General features: G+C 36.5%; 1 protein-coding gene across 1 annotated transcript; it reads right to left on the bottom strand.

The window, feature by feature from the left end:
- Positions 1 to 142: 142 nt before the first annotated feature.
- Positions 143 to 18,585, bottom strand: LOC114425078 (phospholipase SGR2). Its single transcript, XM_028391834.1, has 20 exons — positions 18,193 to 18,585; positions 18,005 to 18,105; positions 17,564 to 17,905; positions 17,032 to 17,103; positions 16,341 to 16,493; positions 15,853 to 15,903; positions 15,534 to 15,704; positions 14,533 to 14,682; positions 7,614 to 7,679; positions 7,022 to 7,528; positions 6,402 to 6,480; positions 6,196 to 6,284; positions 5,915 to 5,987; positions 4,732 to 4,834; positions 4,091 to 4,184; positions 3,938 to 4,000; positions 3,104 to 3,152; positions 1,960 to 2,057; positions 1,209 to 1,255; positions 143 to 623 (listed from the first exon to the last, which is right to left on the bottom strand). Exons 1-20 carry the CDS (start codon positions 18,371 to 18,373, stop codon positions 368 to 370), a joined length of 2,745 nt encoding a protein of 914 aa, XP_028247635.1. The 5' UTR covers positions 18,374 to 18,585; the 3' UTR covers positions 143 to 367.
- Positions 18,586 to 20,456: the final 1,871 nt, after the last annotated feature.

Raw genomic sequence — 20,456 nt, 5'->3', positions numbered from 1 at the left:
CAAATTCTTTACTCTCGATGTGTATGGTGCATAAATGAATCTCTCCCTTACGTTCTTTTTCTCTATTAATCTCTTGCAATAGTCGTGCAAAGGTGAGACTATTTATTGAAACGCCACATGAAAAAAAATATCTCACTTCAACTACCCAAAAAAACAATTTATTTCGCCAACACCAGGTACTATGCGGTTCTCATATATTGATACTAAAAGATGTTTTTTCTTTAACACCCCTGGTTATGTACATTGGAGGAGGGTCTAATTGTACACTAGCGAACTATATGAAACAATCCTAAGATGGGGAACCCTTCTTCTACTATACATTCTTCCGTAGATTACACAATCTCTCGATTACATCGTGTATAGGCATTTAGAAATTAAACGCAGTGTGCTTCTGCAGAACCTTCTTAGCTTTGCTCGAGAAGCTTCTGGCCATAACCTTGTCTGAGAAAGTCAACGGAAGATCTTCCTCAACCGTGTCTCTCGGTTCATACCAACTAACAGAGGTACTCTCAGATTTTGAGTTGTCCCCAGTAAATCCTACCAACAAATCAGAATCTTCTGGTATTTCTCCATACAAGTGTTTCAATATGAAAAGAGCAGTATCATAATCCCGCCAATAGTTTCTGTCAACCAAATAAAAAGATTAAACACGGCAGTCATAAAAATAAAACGTGAAATCAATGGCAATTCAGTCAGAAATCACTCATTATGGTAATAAAAATAGTCAAAACCAAAGCTCCAAACAAATTCCCTCATCAAATATTATACTGTTAAGTATTAACCATGTATACTCCTACATGTTTTTCTGGCATGGTAGATAACAGACATGCTTCTTTAAGAAAACCACACAATCACAATTCGCTAATCTAATAGAGTCGAGGCATAGTATATGATATTGCTTTATTGTATAACGAGAGGTAAATATACTAAAAGGATGGACATTGCATGAGGTTCCCACAATTGCAGGGTCTAAAAAGAACAAATGTATGCAACCTTACTCTCATATGCAGAGAGATTGTTTCCATGATTAGAATCCGTGACCAGAGGGTGCCACAATACAAGTATTAACTTAAAAAAGAAAAAAAAAAACGCTAGACCAATGACCTAACAATATAACCTAATTACCTCATTTGCTCCAATTCCAATAACTATGATCTTGATAGTTGATAGTATAACTACAAGAATGTGAAAACTGTAAACGCACTTACGTATGAGCTCCAATGGCTTGCAGATATGGATGCTCAAAGGTCTTGTCCTGCATTACAATTTACAAAGAAAAAGTCAAATTAATAATAAAAAAAATACCATATCGGGAAGAAAACTAAATGAAAGAAACTAAAGGCAGCTGTTATTTGGAAAGAACCTAGGCATGACCATTAAGGTAGTTCCATTTCCTTTAAAACATGTATCGATGTTACTTTTTAGCTCCAAAAATGTCAATTTTTAATTTCTCTAAGTTTCATGTATTATTTTTCTTGCAAATACGAAGAACTCCTTGGAAAGAAGCAAAGAAGCACTTTGCAACCAGAATAAGGTGTGGTAAGGAAAAAGGACTGAAGGATATCGATAGCAATAAAATAACAAGGATTTCCAACACTTCTGTTTCACTTAAGGTATCTGACTTCTAGGGTTTGCACCTACTGAGGCAAATATGCATTTATTTGACCAAGTGACGGGAGACTCCTCACTCAATACAAGATGAGTTATTACGTTGACTTAATCTGTACGCCATTTGACGGATCCTGGAAAAGGAAGGCTGGATAGTACATATATCGAAGGACATAATGTATGCTTCATTTCAAATTGAATTTATACAGATACAATACAATCGTATACTTGGTATTAAACACCAAATCATTTATAAATCAGTTGTGTTGTGTGTTCTAATTTTTGCACAATTCTTGTGACATCAGAGTGCTCAACCAATAAGATCAGTAGCTAATTGGAACAACTTCATACCTGAAGCATGTGATCAATTCGTCCACTCATGCTTCCTGTCAACCTCTCCATCATAAAAGATCCATATGATGGCTGTTCTTCCTCTTCAGAACTCTCCCCTACAATACAGATAGGAAAGAATTTGGACAAAAATATAAGAGAACAATTGTCACATTAATATTGCAGCATTAATTAAGAAAAATAAATATTTTAACAAACTTGGCAGTTAAATCCACGTTAGAACTTTGATGGAAAATTTCACAGTTGAAATTGTGATAAAGTACATGATGTACATATATAACAAATTATGAAGGTAACCATTGGTTAGTCAATCAACAGTAATAACCCCCACACTTTCTGAAGCACACCACACACGTTAGAGATGCCAAATCCTTTTATACACAGAAGACTATTATAGTTGCAAAAATAGCATCAAAGATTAGGGACAATATATTTCTACGTTAGGAACAAAGATTAAATTAAAAGACAAACCAAACCAGTAAGATCTAATCTCACAAGTCTTTGATGAAAATGTTACAGTCTGAGTTCATCTAAGAACATTGTTAGAGAGTTAGCATGGAATTTGGCAAGCACGCCCCTTAAGTTTTACAAAATATGAGTTCAGTACTATATTCAAGGATTATTAGCAAGTTATAATACGATCCTAACTTCAACATAAACAAAAGTATTACCTGTAACAGAATAATTACAAATATAAATTTAAAAAAGGAGAAAATTACATAAAGAGCACACCAATGTTCAATATCTTTGATTTTGTTTGCATTCTATAATATTTACCAAAAAGTCAGTCAATCAAACTTATTGCCTACTAGACCTACAACCTATTACCCTGTGCAAGTAATATCGTTACTGCTTATTCCATTTTTATGGAAGAGGATGTACAGAAATAGATTCCTTATTAGAAGTAAAATGAGGCAAGACATAAAAAACAAAACAGATAAAGCACAATAATAAATCCATTCAAATGCCAGTAAAAAAAGCCTTTCTAAATCAACCACAAGTGGAAAAAGACACAGACTACGATATCCCTTTTAACAGCTACTAAATCAGTGATCTTAAAAGGGACAGTAGCATTCTCAAACTCATGAATTTGAAATTAATAAAATAGTTACCAAATTAAAAGGAACTTGGAAGACTATATTACCTTCTATGTTCTCCATTTTCCTCGACTGACACACTGTGATTACCTTATCCTGCTTAGAAAACATAAATTACAACCATCACCATGCACAAGACTAGAAAATCAAATATCACAAAGAGTGTGTGCCTTTTCTGTTCAATCTGACACCCATCATAAATTATGTGTATCTTCTGTTTCAAATTTCAATTTTCCATGTCAGAATAATATTACATTGTGTGTTATCCATAATGAGCTGGGCTTGTAACAACACTTATACCAAGCTTAGCTTGTTGGTATATTTCTATTTTCAACAAGAATTGCCAACCCGATAATGAAAACACCAGAGTCCTGAACACCACTCTAAACCAAGTAACTTGTAAAGCAACAAAAGTTAAACAACTAAAACAGTTCAAAATCATACTTAACAACCACTGCAGCAGCCACAATTTTATAAGTTATTATAATGATTATCCACTCCTTAGGCTTCAAGTTCCTGCTTGTTTCATCCTTCATTTCTTTTGCTGCTGCTAAAGGGGGGATATCTATTGCTCCTTTTTATGTACTTCTCTTATGATAAAATCCCTCTCTTTTTTTTATTCATAACAACTAACAACATCCACCATCTATATATATTCCTTGAGCAAGACACATGAAATATCAAAAACCAAAGTGTAATGATGCAAAATTCTAAAAAAAAAAATATTTATTAGAGGGAAAATTGGAGTAATTGCAGCAGGACAGAATAATATGAAATTGATGTATAATTATAATTGAAACCTTTAGTCTTCTCACTTAACCTTTAAACTTTTTGTCATCTCTTACACCTAGATATTCTTGAATACAAAAAGAGGAGCTCACCCTTGCAGATTTCATATAATTCTTTATTGCATGAGTTCGAACTGCTAGGTCTTCAGTAAATTCCTACATAAAGATTTAGGGCATTATTTAAGACAGATATCATGGTCCAAAGTCTAAAGGAGCCATGTAGCACTAGAATGTTTGTTGCCTCACCTGAAATCCAATATGCAACCTTTTTCCTCCTCTGTGATATGGAATCAAAACAGGCCGTTGGCTGATGTATTCTTTGCACACAAGTGGCTCTATCCTTTGGTGAATTTAAAAAAATAGCATGTCATACATTTTTTATGCAGAAGATACAATACTTAAAATATAAAAAAATCATGTTTGAATCCTGTGGTCAAGTACTACTAGGCAAATTCACTAACAGACTAAATAGTAGCAAGCTCATGGGAGATATAAGGTGGGTTGTATGATTAAGGAAGAAGGGAAGAGGGGAAAAGTCATGGCTTTGATCCCCTCTGCTAACAAAAAAAATAGCATTCTAACAAAACCAACATTTGCTGATTAAAAAAAAAAAGGATGCTTCTCATTTCCAAGTTCCAACAGTTATGGTGTATCATTAAATGGTATATGTTTATTTCTCAACCTTGATACTCCTCTTATCATAATCTATACATTAGAATGGATGTTCCAAACAGCATATGAATTTAATTAACAAAAAGGACCAGAGCACCAAAAGAATAAGGGGAAAACTATACAAATCAACTGATGTCAAGAAATTAAATTATAATGTTCATTACTCTACTCATAATCACTAGTGATACTTCATTGGAGCTAGAATTGTAGCAAACCTGTATGCTACGGGATCATAGGGGTGAAAAATGTTGAACATCTGCCGACAAGCCGGCATCTCCTCTCTTATATTTTCCTGCTCCCAATATTCTTGGCCTCTACCTGAAACAAACAATAAAGAATACATAGTTATCAAACTAGATGTATATGATTAAAAACTGGACGTTAGTAAGTGACTGGCACTTGTAATCATAAGTTCATAACCTTTTTATTCTGATAAAAGCATATAAAGTTCAAACATTAATTTAATAATGTCAAACAAAAATGAATGGAAGATTGGAAGTATAAAAGAGCACACAGCCAAAGCTGATTATAATGATAGAATACATGACAAAAATTCAATAGTATATTAATTATTAATTATACTTTACAATAATTTAGAATCTCTTCGGTTACCTATCAAGATTAGCTTCCATATTTCCTCATTATACCTATGATTTGTTTTCTTATTTAGTTAGGATTATGTTCTAGTATTAGTATAAATAATGGCCAGTGCTTTATGTTTTGTATCACATTGTCACACATTGTGTATTAGGATTTAGGAACCAAAAGGTTCCAATATTAAAGGTCTATTCTAGGAGGCAAAGGAACCAATGAAATGTAAGAGGTGACTGGTTACTGAGAAGCCCAGTTAGTAAAGGAGGTGGTTATAGTAGTTAGAGAGCTCTTTTTGACAGTTTGAGATGAAAATATTTCACATTTGTAGAAGGGTGTTTCCCTTGGAAGAACATAATAATAGAATTTCTCTGATTCTCTTCTCCCTCGTCTCTCTTTCTTTCTCTTAAACTCTGTCTTGATCTTCATAACATATAAAAACAATATCAACCTTACAGTATGCAGTATCTTTTATCTTTTCCACTCTATATACCAAAAACCCTATAATTTCATCAAAGTATCCAAGTAGCACCATCCTCTATGACCTGTAACTACTGCATTGCTGAGCTCCCTAAAATCTCCACTTTATTTCCAAGATTATTTTTGTCTTCCAACTAGTTGCCTCTCTTGCCAGGTTTCATTTCCAGTTTCCAGTCAACCTCAAATTCTACTGATTATAAGTACAGATTTTGTTAGATAGAATTCAACTTAAAGACACAATGAGCAATATTTTGAGAGGAGCCTCTTCAAAGAGATCAATGAAGATCAGAAATAAATTGTATAATTCCATATAAAAGACTTGCTTACCAATGCCAATTCGGATATTACGAAGTGCAAGAAATACACCAAGAGGGGATCCAACGGCAAAGAATGTATCAACCTGGCATATATGCAGTTTAGTCATATGAGCAATAGGTAACTATAGAAATAAAAATGACCCATTGTTTTAGATTTACTATGGAAATAAAAATGGCCCATGTTTTGTTTGTTGAATATGTTAAATGTTAAATGCAAATCTCAATGAAAACATTTAAGAGCTGTACATAGATGACAGAATCAAAGTTCTTAAATCTTAACTGTTTCCATACCTTAAATTGAAGCTTGGTGTACTTGATATATGGAGTATAACTCTTTGGTGCTTCTTGTATGGGAGGTAACTTTTTAGATAACTTTTTTACTGCCATAGCGCCACATGCATGTCAACATCTTTATTTGCTTTGTGTTATAAATTAAAAATCAAGATGAATATAGAAAACATCTCAACCTTCTAAAGGACAAGAAAACCAGTAATTACCAGAATGTAACTCTTCCTCAGTATAATTATTGCTATGACGTGATTCCAGTTCAGTTAGATTGGCTTTCAATGAATCAATCTAAACAAAAAAACTTTGTTAGTTACAAGCAAGCTTTAAATGCGTTTAAAGTTAGTAGCAGAGTAGCATAATGCTAAGAGAGTAAGAGGGGTATTTGTTAGAAACCCACAAACGGGTTGAGTTATCGGGGAGATATACAAGAAAAACAGGGAATGAAAGGCAACAAATATGCTTTGGCAGTATTTCTTGAATTGCAAAGAAACAAGTAGAGATTCTCCTTCAAAGGGTTTCCCATTCACAAAGGATTGGTGGTTGACATGGTATTAGAGCCTACATGATCATGTCACTGGAAATTTAATCCTTCTCTCTCTCATTCTTCATAATTAAATTAAATTTTAACACAAATATGATAGCCTCAAATCTTATGTTTTTTCTTAGAAGCATAAAGGACTTCAACATAACAGGGTGTGCTAGAGCTAGAAAAATGAACCATTCCTTATTACAGACTCTCAAAATCCCTCCCCCCTCTCTTTAAAGGGGAAAACTAGCTAGAAAGAACCACCAGAAACAAAAAAAAATGAAAGTAGAACTGGAAACTAACCTCTTCTCTGAGCTTCTTGATTACTTCATCTTCGTTGCTTGTAACTTTACATTCTTCCTTATCCATTGGCAGCTCAACATTCATGCTCTGAGGCATATCCAATGCACCACCCATTTTCTCAAAAAATGTGTCACCAGAATCGGCAAGGAACTCGGAAACATCACCCTTATTACTTGGTTCCAGAGAGATAGGTTCTGCAGTAAATTCATTTACACTTGATAATGCATGGCCTAAAACTGAGGACTCCTCAGAATATTCTGCCTCCATTTCTGAACAAGTCTCTTGTGTACTCTTTTTTTCTTCAGAGGGGCTCACCATACTGAATGTGTCATCCTGATTGATTGGTGAGTTCTGCACATAATGATCTTTCTTATCAGAGAGTGATTCCTCATTTTCACCATGTTCCTTATACACCCAATCCATTGGAAATGGGGATGATAGATTATCTTGATGGCAAAGGATATCATATGAGAGGACACTTCCCAGAGAATGACCATATAATGAAACCTACACAAGTTGGCATGAAGTGAACTACTATAGACATTGAAAATGTATATAGGGAAAAATAAAGCAAATTTTCTCACTAGCATACCTTTCCATCATATCCAGGATTTCTTTTGAGAAACTTCAAATATAATCGATTCAGTTGGTTGGATACCTAGAGAAGTGTAAATTCACTGGTCAAAACATGTGTTTTCTTAAATTCTATATTACTATAGCATAAAATCTAAGTTTTTAAAACAACCTATCGAGCTGCTGAGAAAAAGAAAACAAGAATATGATGCATCTAGTTTTTAAAAATAGATGTCTGCAGTGCAGTTACACATAATCCTAAAATGCAAAGGTTTCCTTTATCTTTGCAGCATAGATTTGAAATTGCAAATTATGTTTGGAAACAAGCATACATGTACAAGGGTGTTTCAGGCTTAAAATTCCCTTAAGCTCTTAAAATATGGAGTTTGGGGATTATGGATTCTAGAGGAAATTAAAGCAAGATTACAAGAATCAACCCAATGTTGTTTGAATGAATTTCTAATGCTGTCAGCCAAGAACAAACAATAGGACTGAAGAGGTTAGAAAATTAGAGGAAAAGAGAGTCAAAGTCAGGATGATTCAACAAAGTTTCACTCCTAGAGTTCTCAGGTATCACATGTGGAGGCAGCTAGGGTTTATTTTACATTTTTATTTATAGATTCTTTAAAAGACGTTTACACCATTTTAATTGGACTAGATAAGCATTGAGAGCCAAGTACATATATTAGGCCTTTAAAGTTAAATAATCATCTGCTAAACTTTATCATGGCAAAAAAAGTTAATATAATAACTATTTCATGAATGCCAGAAGGACTGAAAATACAAAAATAAGAATTTACTAAGCTTAACAACCCAAAATAATTGTGATTGACTAAGGCATTGAACTATTACAATCAATTGAAACCAAATTTGTAAGATGTGACCCATAAGCTTAAGCATTCCCAATGTCATTGCTGCCAAAGATCATTTATTCTTTGTTTAATCTAAAGGAGTAAAAAGAATGAAAGTGTTAAGATCCCATATCAGGTAGGAATATGGCTAAAGTACTCCTTATAAAACTTAGGCCCAATCAATTTCCTAACATGCTATCAGAAGAGCCTATTTCATCTTGAAGTTGGGCCACACATGGTTGTCTTATCCGACAATTCCCACTAGGACGTGTGGAGTGTGTTAAAATCTCACATCTAGTAGAAATATAGCCAGTGTATTCCATATATCACTTGCAGTCCTCTTTCTTTGAGCTACCTTTTGTGTTTGAGTCACACCTAGTCCATGTTCATTTTCTAATAAAAAACACATCATGTCCCTCCTTTTCTTCTATCTCTCTACATTACATCTCTCTTCTGTTCTGTTGAAATCCATCCAACCTAGTGATAAGCAACAGATAGTATACATGAGGAAACATGGTAAGGGAAGTGTAGGGGATCATCCCACTAGAGGAGTAACTAACTTAGTGGGGAATGTGTGATGGGACAGGTGGCAGAGAGAGAAAGGAGGGCTGTAACGTTATATGCTGAGGGAATAATCAGTAGTGGGGGCATGTATGGGTTCAGTTAGAAACTGCACGGGAGTTTTCTAAGCAGCTCGAAATGCTTAGCCTGTTTTCTGCATTTTTCATTTCCATTGTTCATCCATTGTAATTCACAAGTTAGATCCCATTTGAACTCTAACTTGATTTACATCAATAATATCTCCCATTTTCATCTTAAAATTGTTATTTTACTGTTTTATTACTTCTGGATATCAGATTGAGTCCTATCAATTTGGTATCAAGAGCCTCGGTTTCGATCTAAACGGTGGATGGTGGTTACGAGACACATCATGGAGAACAGAATCGATACGATGGAAGAGCGATTGGGGAACGTGGAAGCGACGGTGGTAGAAATCCGTCAACTGCTGCGGGAACAGAACGAGAGACCTCGCCGGAGACAGGGAAGACCTCTAGGTCGGGGAGATCCACGTAACAATGACGACGACGGGAGTGATAGTAGCACGTTATCACATGGATCACGTTTCCGACCACGACGGCACGGTGGTGGTAACGAACGGAGGTATTTTGGCGGGAGAAGGAAGTTGGAGATCCCTGTTTTTAAGGGTGATGATGCTTACGGGTGGTTAGTTCGTGTTGAACGGTACTTCAGGCTGAATGAAGTACGTGAACATGATAAGGTGGATGCAGTGATGATTGCGATGGAGGACAGAGCGTTGAATTGGTTCCAATGGTGGGAGGATCAAACACCATTGAGGAGTTGGGAAGAGTTTAAGGAGGCAGTGATTCGAAGGTTTCAACCGGGAATACTCCACAATCCCTTAGGACCTTTATTGAGTCTGAAACAAGATAGCACCGTCATGGAGTATAGAGAAAAATTTGAGATGTTGGTAGCCCCATTGAGAAGGGAGGAGAGGGGAATGCTTGATAGCATTTTCCTCAATGGATTGAAGGAGGAGTTGCAGGCAGAGATGAAGTTGTATGACTATCATGATCTTGCTGACATGATGGATCGTGCATTGTTACTAGAAGAAAAAAATGAAGCTCTGAGGAGGAGGGGAATTACTGGGAGAGATAGAACAGAATGGAAGGATAAAGGTGGAGGGTCCAAGTTTCGAAATCCTGGTGATTTTGGTAAGGACAGAAGGGAAATACCTAAAGTAAGTGGAGTAAGTGAAAAGGTGGAAGGAAAAGGGGTGGAAGGTGTGAGAGGTAGGAGACTGAATCCTGCAGAGTTAGAGGAGAGAAGTAAGAAGGGACTGTGTTTTAAATGTGGGGACAAGTGGAATAGAGAGCACATCTGCAAGTTCAAACATATGAGCTTGAGGCTGTGTGAAGGAGGTAGTGGGGAAGAAGAGATGGAAGAGGAGATAGAGAAGGTAGACAGTGAAACAGATGCTGTTGGGGAGTTGAAAACCTTGCAATTGTCATTACAAAGCAAGGAAGGTTTCACTTCTAATAAATCATTTAAAGTCTGGGTGACCATTAAGGAGAGGCAGGTACTTACCTTGATTGACTCTGGAGCTACCAGTAATTTTATAGCTTCAAAGTTAGTGGAGGAATTGGGATTAGAACTGACAGAGACACCTAGTTATGTCATTGAAGTAGGCAATGGTGAAAAGGTAAGAAATCAGGGGGTATGTGAAGACCTGCAGTTCCAAATTCAAGGTGTGGAATTCAAACAACATTTCTTCTTGATGGAGTTAGGAGGGTCAGAGATGGTGCTAGGAATGGATTGGTTGGCTAGCTTAGGCAATATTGAAGCTAATTTTGGAAATTTGTGCCTAAGGTGGGAGGCTGAAGGGAAGAAGTATAGCATTCAAGGTGACCCAACTATGTGTAATAGGCAATCATCTTGGAAGGCTATGATGAAGGCTCTAGCTGATGCAGGGGTAGGCTTTTACATACAGTCTATGGAGGCAGAGTTGGAAGAAGTAAGGGAAGCAGAAGGGTTCAATCAGTGGCAGCAGATACTGAGAGAATTTGCAGCAGTTTTTGACATGCCAACAGGTTTACCACCCATCAGAGAGCATGATCATCCTATAATGCTCAAACCTGGGGCTGTCATTCCTAATATCAGGCCTTATAGATATCCCTATTATCAGAAAAATGAGATTGAGAAGATTGTGAAGGAAATGATGCAAGCTGGAATAATAAGGCACAGTACCAGTCCTTATTCAAGTCCAGTTTTATTGGTTAAAAAGAAGGATGGAGGATGGAGATTCTGCACTGACTACAGAGCTCTCAACAAGGTGACAATTCCCAACAAATTCCCTATACCAGTAATTGAGGAATTATTAGATGAATTAGGGGGCTCAGTTATTTTTTCCAAACTTGATTTGAAATCTGGCTATCATCAAATTAGAATGAAGGCGGAAGATATTGCTAAAACTGCCTTCAGGACCCATGAGGGCCATTATGAGTACTTAGTTATGCCATTTGGCTTAACTAATGCTCCTTCAACATTCCAGGCTCTAATGAATGAAGTGTTGAGACCATATCTGAGGAGGTTTGTGTTGGTATTTTTTGATGACATCCTTATTTACAGCAAGAGTGAAGAAGAACACAAGTTGCACTTGAGGGAAATACTGCAAGTGTTGAGAAGGAATCAGTTATATGCTAACAAGAAGAAGTGTTCCTTTGCCCAGAAGGAAGTGGAATATCTTGGCCATCTGATATCTGATAAGGGGGTGTCAGCTGACCCCAAGAAGATAGAAGACATGCTCAAATGGCCACGCCCTAAGGAACTCAAGGGCTTGAGAGGATTCTTAGGATTGACTGGGTACTACAGGAAATTTGTAAAGAATTACAGTAAAATAGCGTGGCCACTCACCCAGTTACTGAAGAAGGATAGTTTCTTGTGGAATGATGAAGCTCAACAAGCATTTGACCAATTGAAACAAGCAATGACTACTGTTCCTGTGCTAGCTATGCCAGATTTTGACAAGGAGTTTGTGATAGAAACTGATGCTTCAGGGAAGGGTATAGGTGCAGTACTTATGCAAGAAGGAAGACCAGTGGCATACATGAGCCAAACCTTATCTGACAGGGCTCAAGGTAAATCTGCTTATGAGAGAGAATTAATGGCAATTGTCATAGCCATTCAGAAATGGAGGCCATATTTGTTAGGGAGACATTTTCAAGTGCATACAGACCAGAAAAGCTTGAAATTTCTCACTGAGCAAAGAGTCATGGGGGAAGATCAACAAAAGTGGATTGCTAAATTAATAGGGTATGATTTTGAAGTTAAGTACAAACCCGGAAAGGAGAACAATGCAGCTGATGCATTGTCAAGACAAATGACTTATGCCACTATCACCACTGTGCAATGTGAAGTATGGGAGGGTCTGGAAGATGAAGTGCAGAATGATGAGAAGCTGAAGGTTCTGGTGCAAGCCTTAGTTGGTGATCCTCTCAGTCACCCAGGGTACCAGTTGAAGGGAGGGAGGTTGTATCATGAAGGAAGAGTAGTGATTCCCAAGAATTCACCCAGAATTGCTTGGTTGTTACATGAATTCCATGCTACTGCTGTGGGAGGTCATTCTGGGTACCTCAGAACTTATAAAAAAATTTCTGGATTAGTCTATTGGGAAGGCATGAGAAAGCAGATCAAGGAGTATGTACAGGCCTGTGAGGTGTGTCAGCAGAATAAGTACCAGACATTGAAACCTGGAGGGTTACTCCAACCCCTGCCAATCCCTAAACAAATATGGGCTGACATCTCAATGGATTTCATAGGTGGGCTACCTAAGGTGCAAGGTACTGATACCATTATGGTGGTGGTGGACAGGTTAACTAAATATGCTCATTTTTTACCTGTTAATCACCCTTACACAGCTAAGGATATAGCTAGTTTATTCATTAAAGAAATAGTCAGATTACATGGATTTCCTACTTCCATAGTTTCTGACAGGGACAAGGTCTTTCTTAGTAATTTCTGGTCAGAATTGTTTAAGCAGGCAGGCACTAAATTGAAGTATAGTAGTGCATATCACCCTCAGTCTGATGGACAAACGGAGGTGGTGAATAGGTGCGTGGAAACTTACTTGAGGTGTTTAACTGGAAGGCAACCAAAGCAGTGGCCTAAGTGGTTAGCCTGGGCAGAATATTGGTACAATACCAACTACCATGCTTCACTCAAAACTACTCCATTTGAGGCACTATACGGGAGAGAGCCACCTATGCTAGTCAAGGGTGATGTCAGTCTATCTGCAGTGGAAGAGGTTAACAAACTCACAGCTGAGAGGAATGCGATGTTAAAGGAAATGCAGGAACAACTATTGAGGGCACAAGATGTTATGAGAACTCAAGCTAATAAGCACAGAAGGGAGGTTGTTTATCAGATTGGTGACATGGTATATCTGAAAATTCAACCTTACAAGTTGAAGAAACTAGCAAACAGGTTCAATCAAAAATTGAGCCCAAGATACTATGGCCCTTATGAAGTAGAGCAAAAGATAGGTGAAGTAGCATATAAATTGAAGTTGCCAGCTGACAGCAGAGTCCATCCAGTGTTTCATGCTTCATTGTTGAAGAAAGCTCTAGCACCTAATGTTGAGCCTCAGCCCTTACCAGCTTGCATGAATGAAAACTGGCAATTAGAGCCTGAGCCAGAGGAAGCTTTAGACACAAGGAAGAATGAACAGGGAGTAGTGGAAGTCTTGGTGAAATGGAAAGACCTTCCAGACTTTGAAAATTCCTGGGAGCCAGTGGAAAAGCTCAGATCAGAATTTCCTGGATTTCTTCTTGAGGGCAAGAAGAGTTTTGAAGGCGGGGGAATTGATAAGCAACAGATAGTATACACGAGGAAACATGGTAAGGGAAGTGTAGGGGATCATCCCACTAGAGGAGTAACTAACTTAGTGGGGAATGTGTGATGGGACAGGTGGCAGAGAGAGAAAGGAGGGCTGTAACGTTATATGCTGAGGGAATAATCAGTAGTGGGGGCATGTATGGGTTCAGTTAGAAACTGCACGGGAGTTTTCTAAGCAGCTCGAAATGCTTAGCCTGTTTTCTGCATTTTTCATTTCCATTGTTCATCCATTGTAATTCACAAGTTAGATCCCATTTGAACTCTAACTTGATTTACATCAATAATATCTCCCATTTTCATCTTAAAATTGTTATTTTACTGTTTTATTACTTCTGGATATCAGATTGAGTCCTATCACCTAGAAAAGGAAATATGTAAACTATGCACAAATGCTCTTCATTTTCTTTCAAACCAACCCAACCAAAAAAATGAAACAATAGACAAAAAGGTTCTCTAAAGAAAGAATAACAGAAGATACCCAGTTCTTTGAGTGTTGAAGACATTTTAGAGTAATGCTAGTTACACATAATCAGAAGCAAAATATTTCATAACTACTCAAGTAGTAGCATCAGTATTTAAAAGGAAGAAATTCACCTAGATCTGATAAATTTTAAAAGGAAGATTCAGAAAAACAAACATAAACAGTAAACACACACAAAAAAAAAAAAAAGATACCGAGTTAATTATGTCTTGACAGTAAATTGGGCTCATGTAGTATAACACATCATGAACAGTTGCGCTCAGCGTGACACGTAATCCTCGCACTCCATCCAAAGTTATCTTTTCAACAGCAGTTTCACCACTCAGCTTCAAACCTCTTCTCCACTAGATAACATGAAATCATCAATTAGTTAGAATCAAACAAAAAAAAATGTGACTAACATTAGAAAACACAATTAACAAGGCTATAAGGTTTCAGTGTGAAAATTGCAGTGTTCTCTTTACGTAGTTGTTAAAGCATTTGTTTGGAGCAAAATGCTCAAATTTTTAAGTTTTTAGGATTTCTATTTGCCCCTAAACATGTATGTGATTCGTTTATGTTTATGAACTTTCTTTGGTGTTTAATTTATGGTTGTTTCAATAGGATTGCTTTTTCCAATGTTGTGATAGACTGTGCTGCTTGCTAAAAGACAAAAAAAAACAAATGGCACAAAAGTCAAAGCAAACAAAAAAGAAGCACACTTTGTAAAATTGCCTAGTTCAGACTAGATTCCAATTCTACCAAAAGTAATTCCACCACCCATTATATGTGCTATTTAATTTACCATGATTATTTTTAGTCTAAACACAATACATGACTGAAGGAAACTAAAATATAACAGCACCACAAATGCTCAAAACTGGGTAAGAAAGGAAAGCAAGTGAAACTGACAATCCAAACTCCTACGGAAATATTCAGGGAGATTTAGGGATCTATTTCTTACTGTGCACTGTGCAGCACAAGTCAATTCAGGAAACAGATCTTCAGAACAATAGTACATATCTCAATATAATCACTACAGATTAACACACAATCAGCTTCAATTTTAACCCTAGTCACAAAATATAGTCCAATGTGTAAATATGAAGCATCAGGGCAAGAAAGGGCTTAGTTTTATAGAGAAGGGGAACATTACAAACTGCCTCAAATGCAGCACACAAGGCTCAGAACACACACAGAATAACATATTCAATACCTGGCATGGGATAAAGAGGACCCTTTGAGTGCCACGTTGATGTGGAGTAAGGTGCTGCTCTGCAAGACTTGCTGTAATATGCCGGAAATTGCCCACATCATCAACCAAATTGGACTTTTCCAATCTTTGACCAATCCCATGAACCATAAATACCAAGTGTCGAACAGGGACCTACAAATAATTATTATCATGTAAGAAATTCAATTTTCTGAAAATTATAAAGCAAAGAGTCCCCCCAGGTGTCAGCAGAAAAGTATGGATGTAGACTAGTGAGAGACATCCATATAATAATGATAATAATCTTGATTTTGTTACATACCTGCGAACAGTAATCATCCATATCCTCCTCCTTCTGCTGCCTTAGTTCATCCTGTTAAAAGTTTCAAGTTAATAACAGAATTAATCTGTATTTGTGTTCTTCCAGAAATAATGCACATACAGTTTATTCAACTGTAGCTAATGACTATCCACAATATGAATTATAAAATCAAACACAAATGCAAGAGGAGAGATATTGGTAACCAAAACAATCATCACTTACATTGAATATGATACACATGATGATTTTTTTATTGTAAAATATGTAATAATGAATAATTGATTAATAAGGGCATGCTAGACATTACAATATGTATGTCAGCATAAACACACATTAAGAAACACATAAATACTTGAAGATAAAATTACAGGCAAAATCAGGATATTGCCCATGTCCTCCTATGAAAGAATGAGGTGTATTCAGTACTCTAATGGCAGACTATCTGTATCTATATGTTATAGCACTATAGGAGACAAAAATCAGAAAACCTGGGTTGGTTTTGGTGAATTTGATGGAGAGTAACCACGCCTAAGTTTAATTCCATTTCCAGCAAAACTAACAAAGCTAGAAAAGCCAGAAGCATCAAAATTTAGCCAGGCTTCCCAGGTATCATCTTCTCCCATGAAAAGGGCATGCAGGCCCTGCATGTTCAACACCAATATACAATAATGCACAAGATATTTCTAATAAAAACAATTTCTATCCATAAAACAAAATAAATAAATGAGCTAGATATGCTTTAGTTCCTGTAAATATATATAAAAAAAAAATGTTCCCTGTTAGTCCCTTGAGAAAAAATCGTCTAATTTTGGAAATCAAGGTTATCAATGGTGGAAGGCCAAAATTCAACGATATAAACACACCATTGCGGCCTATGGTGCCATCATGTCAGACCTCCCTTCACAAATTGCCTATGGTGGAGGGGTCAAAAAATGCCACATTATAGCATTATGGCAGCGCTATAACGGTTATTTAACATTGTTGGAAATGAGGTGTGGTTCTTGTCCTTCACAAAAAATTATCTCTTTTTAGTCCCTCGTTTATAGTAATAGGGACCATACACATTTCTATAAATGGGGAACCAGAAGGAAACAGATTTTTTTTGAACTAAAAGCAAACATTGCCCTATTTACAAGGATTAAAAACATATTTAACCCTACATAAATTGTATCATCATACTTGGGTAGAGCCTTGCAAATCAACTCGAGCAGCAAAAAGTCCTGATGGTTGAAATGTTCTCCGGTGCCAAACCTATAGAAATCAATAAAAAATAAGCCTTTCACTTTCTGAAGCAAAGAACACAAATTGAAAACTGACTATCCCCTTCCCAACCCTAACCCAAACCCACAGTCAAAAAAACATTTTAAAAGGCTAAATTACACAGGAGAACCAGAGAGAACATTATTTAAACTGCATTACCTGACTAGATGCATTGCTGCTTAGTATCAGTTTTAGAAGGGAAAAGAACAAGATTTTTTTTAAGAAAATGGTTTTGGAAAGATCAAAAGGAGGGAAAGGTCATTTGACAGTGCAATACTTGCTGCTATTTGATGCTTATGACTGGAGAGGATAAAGTGGTTTTCTAAGTATTTTGTGGTGCTCCAGCGCACAGCTACATTAGAGAAGTGTCTTTGGTGGATATGCAACGAGACTGACGAGCTCTACTAAAGTCAAATGCTCTGAAAAAAGTAATTTCAATAATCATACAGACCTGACTACGATAAGCAATCTCTAGTTGTTCAGCAACATCTTCACGAAGTGGTAGCCAATCGAGGCCCCCTTTACGAGCAAACCAGTGGCCTCTGAGGACACGTCGGTTTTCTCCATTCCAATAAACAGGGAAACAATGTCTCTTGACCAAATCTACCTCGTACAGTCCTCCCTTTACAGGGACACCAACCCTCTCTTCCTCTATTTCATATAGTTGAGATGATTGAGTATGTCCCATAAAAGATTCAGTATCTGCCTTGGAACTAGAACTTTGTCGTTCTCTGGGGCCTTCACTACATTCGGCATACTCCCTCCACCAACTAGAAAGCAATTCTTCCTCTCTCTACAGGAAAGAATGTGGGTATCTAAGGATTACCAAGTCCAAAATTGAAATGAAAGAGAAATAGAAAGGTATACATTTCATTTCATATCATAAAATGACCTGCAAGAAAGATGCTTCAATAGCGAGAGAATCTCTCATGCCAAAACGAAAATAGTCACTCTTGCCTACAATCTCTGTTGGCGGGACAGAGGCTGCCAACTCTGTTAGATGTATGAAACAAACAATCAATAAATAATAAATGTTAGCAGAAACGTAATTGTAAAACCCTAGCTAGGAGACGTACTTACCGTTGGGAGCCAAAGAGATCTTACAAAAGTACCAGCGAACATCACCGCCATCAGAGGAGCTAGAAGTATGGGCGAGATACTTTTGCCTTGCTTTAGAGTGTTCGATCACGTCCTCCAATCTCGCAATGTTAGAAGGCGTGTTTTTCAGCAAGTCAGGCCGAAGCTCTTCCCCTTCCGCCATCGCCACCGCCACCGCCACCAAAAGGAAGAAAGAAGCCTTTGCTTCCACTCTATCTTATAATTCACCGAATAAACGGAATGATTCTCCAAACTGGAGACATTGACAGAGATGCGTTGAACGTCAGGTGAATTCAATCAACAACACCGACCGGTCACCGGTGTATCTGTCTCTCTCTCTCTCTCTCGCTGGCTCCTAAGCCAACGCCAATTTTACGCCTCTTTCCCAACAAATATTAATTTAAAAATCTATTTACTTTTTAATAATTCTCATAATTATTTTCTTAACAAAAAATTATAAATAAATGCATTTATCTAAAAAAAACCACAAAATATATATTAATCACCTTTAGATCTTATATTAAAAAATGTTTTTTCATTACTTGCATTCCGCATATTTCAATATTTTGTGATTGACATACTAGTTTAACTTTCAAATGATCTAACATATTTAAATTAAAAAGAAGAAATTTTATCTTCTAACAAAAAATAATGATAAAACCTAATACTATAAACTATCTATTATTAGAGAAAATATATGATAATATCTTTATTTTTTTCTATATACATTATCTTAAAAGGGAGATTGAGATCTCATAATCTAATTTTAACTCTATAAAATAAGGATTACCACGACCATGAAAGAGTGTCACAGTGAAAAATGGCTTGTTAAATCCAATAAAAATATTTTTTTTTTATTTCTTAAAAGATAAGAGAGATTGTTCACCAAAGCACGTGTTGAATATAATTAAAATTTTTAAGTTTAAAAAACTTGTAATCATAAGTATTGTTCATAAATTAGATGGGTTATAAAGAAGAAAAAAAAATATTCAATTACTTATATTTTCCTAATTTATCATCTATATTCCTTTAACAAGTTATGAACTATTCATGAATATGGATGTGCCTATTAGGTAAAGACAACTTAGCATGGTTTTAGGGAGAGGGTCTTGGACCTCAACTTTTGAATGTGGAGGAAAATTGGAATTTTATTTGGAAATTACAAATACTTCAACTTAAGAAAGACATTTTCACTTGTAGGACGTATAGAGATAATTTGCCCACACGAATCAACTTAAGAAAGTGACACGTTGGGGTCTGCACACTTTGTGCTTGCTATGACAAGGACTTGGAAAATGGTTGGCACTCGTTCAAAGATTGCCTTTTGGCCAAGTCGTGTTGGACTTGAGCTCATCTTTGAGTTGCTAGGTAAGCTTAGTGGAGATAATGTTGGGGGATTGAGGGGAGTAAACATCGAGAAAATTTACACCAATGGACCATGAACAACCATATAAATGAATTTGACATTACATTCTAATCCAAAACCTTAAGGCTTGGGTTTATGAGTATTCTCTTCATTTATATGGTGTTCAACTTTTTAACTTCTACTTGATGTGAGACTTCACCTCATTTGTACTCCAACAGATAATACATGCATGATAATGATGATTTGTTGGAGCATCTATATAACTAAAAATTAAAAGGTATGGAATGGAATGGCCCCTCAGGCACAATGCTAGCTAGGGCTTACGATACCCTATCTCAATGGAGATGTGTTAAGCGTAAGGACGGATTCACTTACATGACAACGGAGACAATTGCCCTCACAAAGATTTAAGTTTTTTTTATGTAATATACATGTATTATAAATTGCCCAATAATATGAAATGCAATCTATAACATAAGTTTATCCCCATAAATTTATTTATATGGATCCATCATTGGTTAAGCATATCATGCAGGAACCACCTCAAAGATCTAACACACACTAGGTATAGGATTGGTGTGCCCCACCACAAGGTTATTTGAAAAGCAATGTAGTTGCCACTTATTTTAATGCTGACCATAGATGTTGCATTCATGATGTATGCAGATGCTTCAAGGGTGCTCAAACTATTTGTAGGGATATCATTCCATCGATCCCTAATGGGAAGGCTTTAGCCTTGCATGATGTTGTTTTGTGGCTTAAAAACCACAGTATCAGTAAAAAACATCATAAAGGATGACTGCCAACATGTTTCAACAAATTTGTTTCAAAAGAAGGAGGACATGCTTGTGATTGGAAGTATTATTAATTCATGCAAGAA

Source organism: Glycine soja, chromosome 9 (genome assembly GCF_004193775.1).
Source record: "Glycine soja cultivar W05 chromosome 9, ASM419377v2, whole genome shotgun sequence".
In the NCBI taxonomy this organism is placed as follows: domain Eukaryota; kingdom Viridiplantae; phylum Streptophyta; class Magnoliopsida; order Fabales; family Fabaceae; genus Glycine; species Glycine soja.
Note: the sequence above shows the minus strand (reverse complement) of the source record. Positions and strands in the feature narration are given on the sequence as shown.